We start from the raw sequence: 6611 nt of genomic DNA on the forward strand, positions 1-6611 counted from the left end.
TATTTGATCCTTAATTATGTTTGATATAAAAATAGCAGATTAAAAGATACTAGACTTCAGACTCAAAGTTAGTAAACATTCAGATCACAGTGAAATCATGCATTGCTGCATTGCACATGAAATGAAGAAGTATGTGAGATATATACTGAACTCAAAATTCAAGTTCAATGTGATACAGTATTTGCTTTTCATGACTGTTCATTTAAAACTAGGAAAGATTAGAGCTGGCTACTGACTCTTATTATTTGGACTAAAACAATTTTTTTTTTTTTGCAAGAAAAAACCAAAGGATCACCTACTATTTTAGCTTATTTACTTTTTTTTTTTTTTTTTTAACAAGCTTGGCTTAGCTGGAGGAGAACCCACCTGCCAATGCAGGAGATGAAAGAGATGAGGGTTCAATCCTTGAGAAGGGAAGATCCCCTGGAGAAGGAAATGGTAACCCAGTCCAGTATTCTTACCTGGAAAACCCCATGGACTGAGGAGTCTGGTGGGACAGTCCATGGGGTTGCAAAGAGTCAGACACAACTGAACACGCACATACACAGAAAACCAGTGCAGCTGTTGCAAGGAGAAATCAACTCTGACTCCATGTTGGAACTGTTTCTTTGGCTTGCTTTCTGTTGCTTTTGTTATTATAATCATACATAATGGCTGGCCTCAGAGAAGACTGCCCCTCTGCCTAACTATCAGAGTGCCTTTGTTCAGAACCCTGTAGATGGCAAGAAGGAAGAAATGAACACATACCCCTGTCTGAGGCTTGCCATTCTGGGAGACATTTGTAAGATTAGATGGCCTTTTACTTTGTTTCCTCACCACCCTCTAGCTCTGATTTACAAAAGAACCTGGCATCCAGACCCAGGTAAGATGGTTATTTTGAGATATTAGTCTGCCATCTTCTTGGTCAGAAGGCTTTCTGAATAAAGTCCTATTCCTTGCTTCAGCTCCTCGTCTCTCAGGTTCATTGTCCTGTTGTGTGGCAAGTAGAGCAAACTTGGACTTGGTAACACAGCCACTATGCACCCTGCTTGACTGCTGACCTGGGGCCAGCCCTCCAACCTGGATGGAGTTTCTATTCTGGGAACAGAGGGTATGGGAGTCTCTGTGGAGCCTTTCTGTGTCCTACTGGCAAGGTTGTTTTTAACTTTCAGTTGTGAAACTTATAATGAGGGATTTTCTCACTTTTCAGTAGGAGTCAGACTTTACACCCTAACACGCAGGATTTTAAAATGGAGAATTGTAGAAAGATGCTTGTGGGATGCCTACAGGGCAAAAGAAGCCTTTGCCTTTGGTGGTTATGGATATCAGGCAAAGTCCATCATCACCATTATCATCACCTTCATCATCATCACCAAAATAATTCCAAACATTGGGTCAAGCATTATGCTAAGCACCCTCAGCACATTATCACGTTTAATCTTCATCATACACTCTGAGGTAGCTACTATTACCCCTGACTTACAGATCAGAAGACTACAATTCAGGGTACAAGTTGTCTGCCTCACATGAGGGTCATAATTATCTCACGACCTTCAGTGTCAGCCCTGGTGGATAGGAGCTTTGAGGAAATCTTCAGTGAAAGAAAAACTGAAGGAAACAGTTAAAGCCTTACATGCATTTAATAATCTCCGTTGTATCAGATGAGAATGAAAATCACTTCACTCACCCTGAGTCCTGCACACTTTGAAAGGCTGGAACTAAATAAAATTAAATTGCTGTTTTTCTCTTGAGAAGCTACAAAAGAAATGTAAAAACAAAGAAGAAGAATCAGAAGTTAGTCCGGAATCAAGGGCTGGTAAGTACTATCTGTCTATGCCACTAAAAATGAAATTCATTGAAATGATGTAATTCATTGAAAGCACAGTTTCTGTGGCTCAATGGAGGCAACATTTTTTTCGTAGAGAATTAACAAAAAAGAAAACTTTAAAACTAGAGGGAAAATTAAAATGTAGTAGCTTTTAAATGTGAGTACCTTCTAAGCGCCCAACCCTACTTTATGTGTATTTTCACATTAATTTTTTACTGCTTTATAGATTTAATTTTCCTGTTTTATAGATGAAACAATTGGGGCTTGGAGATGTTATATGATCTGTCTGAGGTCACAAACTGCCCAGCTCTCTGACTTTGAATGATTTTTTTTCGTAATTAATGCTCCAGAATGTTCCAGAAACTATTTTAAGGACTTAGCATAGTTTGACTCGTTTAATCCTCACAGTAACCCTAGGAAATAGGTTCTGTTATTGTCCCCATTTTAAAATGGAGGCATTCAGATGGGTTACATCAATGTCCCAGATCACTATGTGCCCCAGGTCACCTGGCAGACTCAGGATCTGAATCCAGGTGGTCTGGTTCCTATGATGTGATGTCTTCGGCTCTCAAACAAGCAGTGTGCCGTGGAAGGAGTAGTGGCAGGTATTACAACAGTGATTAGAAGCAGTGTGTAACTAAATGAAGAAACTTTTATTAGTCAGGATTTCTCTTAGGTGGTCTAAAAAGGACTTGAGTGTATGAGCTGGAGGAGGGAGTAGGTCAGATGCTACTCGAGGCAGAAGAGTTAGAATTTCCTCATAATTCAGTTCAGTTCAGTCGTGTCAGACTCTGTGACCCCATGGACTGCTACACACCAGGCCTCCCTGTCCATCACCAACTTCCAGAGTTTACACAAACTCAAGTCCATTGAGTCGGTGATGCCACCCAACCATCCCATCCTCTGTCATCCCCTTCTCCTCCTGCCCTCAATCTTTTCCAGCATCAGGGTCTTTTCAGATGAGTCAGCTCTTTGCATCAGGTGGCCAAAGTATTGGAGTTTCAGCTTCAACATCAGTCCTTCCAATGAACACCCAGGACTGATCTCCTTTAGGATGGACTGGTTGGATCTCCTTGCAGTCCAAGGGACTCTCAAGAGTCTTCTCCAACACCACAGTTCAAAAGCATCAATTCTTCTGCGTTCAGCTTTCTTTATAGTCCAACTCTCACATCCATACATGATTACTGGAAAAACCATAGCCTTGACTAGATGGACTTTTAATGGCAAAGGAATGTCTCTGCTTTTTAATATGCTGTCTAGGTTGGTCATAGCTTTTCTTCCAAGAAGCAAGCGTCCCTGGACTCAGTGGTCTCTTTTTATGGAGCAACCTTTACCCTATGGGAGTGGTCTTGACTACCAGTTATTCTTTCGGTTTCAGTGACATGCATTGCCCACCAACATTATGTCTAAAGTAATATTCTTAGTTTATTACCCTCACAGTCCTCTAGAGGATGTATCAAAACAATTAACACATGAATGTTAGGTTACCACAGGCAATTTGGAATCCCACACTCAAGCAGCATCATGTGAGATGAATCTGAAGATGGATTGACCCTAGGATGTGTGTCTTGTGTGTCTAAGAATGCCAGCCTTTCTATTTGACTGAAGAAGTAGAGATTCATAGGGATGTGGTTACTTCTGCTTGGTTACACAGCTGGTCAGTGGCAGAGCTGGGTCAGGAAATCTTGTCTCGGGGTTCTCAGTATATAAAGCTTGGTGTTTGAAAGAGAGGTGGATACAAAATTAAGTATTTTAATACTAAATTGTAGGAATGTGGCTTCCTTGATTAATAAAAGTTCAAGGGAATTCCCTGATGGTCCAGTGGTTAAGACTCCACTCTTTCACTGCTGAGGGTATGAGTTCAATCCCTGATCCAGGAACTAAGATTCCACATGCTATAGGGAGCAGCCCCCCAAAATAAACAAAATATGAAAGCTCAGAATGTATATTATACATATACACAAAATGCATATATAATTATATAATTTTATATATGGCATTGAAAGGCACTATAGAAATGTGGAGGAAATTTGCTCAAAATATGCATATTTAAGTATGAAGAGGAAACAGCAAAAATGAGAAAAAATGATAAGAAGAAAAGGAGAATTTAATATGCTGAGTAATTTACATACTGACAGTAAGTTTCTTTGAATGGAACATACAAATGTATGTAAACTGGACAGCCTATTTAAGAAAAAGATATGCAAATGCATGTCCACGGAAATCTGCTACCCTTCCTGTTGAAGTAGAATAACAAGATGCCTAATTTTTGCTCAAATTATTTTTTTCTTTCCAGAATGTTCCCTCAGGAAACTGTAGGGCCAAATTCTTACCTGTCTAGATTTTAATCATTCATTCATCTTTGTGTTCATCTTACTTGTACTTCAGGCATTATGCAGAATAATGAAGTAACAAAGGTGAATAAGACACAGAAAGTACTGATTTATTGCATTTATTGTAAATTGTGTGCCTCCGCCCCATAATTGAAGCTCCTTTGCGGGCAGAGCTCTTTATCTATTTTGCACAATAAATGCCTAAATCTGCGTCTAGAAACACATGAGGAGCTCTGAAAGTATTTGTCAAGTGAGCATGCCTGGCTTAAAGCAAGTGCTCAGTCATACTTAGCTTTCTTTTTCCTACCTCAACTTCAAATGAAAAGCTACATCCAGTTACAAGACAAATAAGTACTAACGGTATAATATACAGCATGATGGCTACAGTTAGCATGGCTGTATGTTACTTAAGAAAGCTGTTGAAAGAGTAGATCCCAAGAGTTCTCATCACAATGAGAATATTTTAAAAGACTGCTGTCATTGTTCGGGTGCTAAGTCGAGTCCCTCTCTTTGTGAGCCCATGGACTGTTGCCCGACAGGCTCCTCTGTCCGTGGGATTTCTCAGGCAAGTGTATTATTGAAGTGGGTTGCCTTTTCTCCTCCAGGAAATCTTTCCAACTCAGGGATCAAACCCGCATCTCCTGCATTGGCAGGTGGATTCTTTACTGCTGAGCCACCAAGGAAGCCCCCCCCCTTTTTTTGATTCAAATATTTATTGAGCAGCTAGGGAAATACATAGTCAGAGGTGAGGTAATTGCACAAATAGAAAGCAAAGTATAAGGTTCACTGAATCACAGCAGTCAAAGTGTTTTAAGAGATCAATTGATTGCTTCCAGCCTGGAAGGAGGCATGGGTGGGTGGCCCATCAGGAAAGGGGATTGAGATTAAAATAGAAGACTTCAGTTGGGACTGTTGATGATACTCAGTTTGGACCACTTGCGTCTCTCCTTTTCCTCTCCCCATCTTTGGACTTAATTTACCAGTAGCTCCCAGGATTGTTCAATGTGCTTTTTCTAGGCTTGCTTGTATTTTTGCTTTAATATCTTCTACAGAGCTAGGTTCTTTTGGTGTCTTAGGTGTTTTTTTCCTGTTTTTTGAAGGATTCTTGACCTTTTGATATTGGTGTTGACAGTTTTGAGTCTTTTTCATTCTGGTTTGATTTTTGTGCGTTTTTGGCTGGAGTATCTCGTACAGATTTCTTTACTGGAGTGTTTTCTTCGACTTCCTCATCAAAATTGTCATCATCTTCATCATCATAATCATCATCTTCAGCAGCAGCAGCAAGCTTTACTTTTTTCTGGGGAAACTTGCTACCTCTTCCAGGGGCAGAACGATTTCCAGATATACTTAGGAGTTTCACATCCTCCTCCTCTTCATCTTCTGACCCTGCATCTTTCTCCACAACTACTAAGTGCTGTTCTCTGATATGCACAGGCCCTGAACCACACTTCAACCGCAAGACCACAGGTGGTGTAATTTCAAAGCCCCCAAGAGAAACCGTTGGCTGTACAGACATTTTCAAAGTTGCCAGTGTTACTTTAATTGGACCGTCTTCATAATCCATCGCCTCTGCTTCAACAATGTGTGATTCATCCTTTGCTCCAGCCCCTAAACTGACCATTCTTAAAGACAACTGGTGCTTATTTTCATCATTATCCACCTTGAAGGGATAATCTCTGTCAGCCTTTAGTTCACAACCCAAAAGATAGTTTTGGGGCCTCGAGGGGCTCATATCCATGTCCATTGAATCCTCCATGGGTTGGCGGCATGCACTTATGTGGGAGAGAAGCCGGATGGAATTAAATGACTACTGTTTAAATGAGCAACCGAGCAGGACAGGGTCACACCAGGGAAAGCGGAAGCCCTTTTAAAGGACTAGAAATACTTTATTTGACAGAACCGTATGAACCGATGAGAATTTAGTTAATATTTTTCACATGTTATTATCATTGTAACTTTAAGCAGGTAAACCTTGCCAAATATTAACATTGCTTACATCATAATTGATTTGCCTAATTTTAATTACAAGAAATAGTCAAGTTTTATTTTTTTTTCTTTCATTGTATCTCTATGAGATGATGGATGTTAACGAAACTTATCTCGGTAATCATTTTACAATCTATGTGAATCAAACCATTGTGCTGTGCATCTGAAACTTTCCCAGTAATGTTGTGTCAATTATTTCTCAATAGAACTGGGGAAAAATGAAGAGCTACAGAATGTCTGTTAGGATTGAAAAAAGCAATGACCACCAACCAGCTTTCCTCTCTCTCCTCGCTGTGACAGGACTCTGCTCAGCCTGGGAGGTAATTAACACTCGTAAGGTGACACTTCTTCCACCTGGAGAGGCAGTTGTTGTCCTTGGCGTGGGTTCATCTCTCTTTGGGACAAATGCCATGTTTCCTTCCCCTCCTCTCACCAGATGCCACGTTCCACTTCATCCCATGAACAGAGGTATCATGTGTCTCACC

At 40.4% G+C, this 6611-nt stretch overlaps 1 protein-coding gene across 2 annotated transcripts; it reads right to left on the reverse strand.

Moving 5' to 3' along the window:
• Positions 1-5188: 5188 nt before the first annotated feature.
• On the reverse strand, positions 5189-5896 carry LOC122451316 (nucleophosmin-like). Of its 2 annotated transcripts, XM_043484068.1 has the most exons (2): positions 5363-5896; positions 5189-5290 (listed from the first exon to the last, which is right to left on the reverse strand). In XM_043484068.1, exons 1-2 carry the CDS (start codon positions 5894-5896, stop codon positions 5213-5215), a joined length of 612 nt encoding a protein of 203 aa, XP_043340003.1. In that variant the 3' UTR covers positions 5189-5212. The 2 variants fall into 2 exon arrangements, with proteins under 2 accessions (XP_043340003.1, XP_043340002.1); XM_043484067.1 differs by having other exon boundaries at positions 5189-5896.
• Positions 5897-6611: the final 715 nt, after the last annotated feature.

Source organism: Cervus canadensis, chromosome 12 (assembly GCF_019320065.1).
Source record: "Cervus canadensis isolate Bull #8, Minnesota chromosome 12, ASM1932006v1, whole genome shotgun sequence".
Classification (NCBI taxonomy): domain Eukaryota; kingdom Metazoa; phylum Chordata; class Mammalia; order Artiodactyla; family Cervidae; genus Cervus; species Cervus canadensis.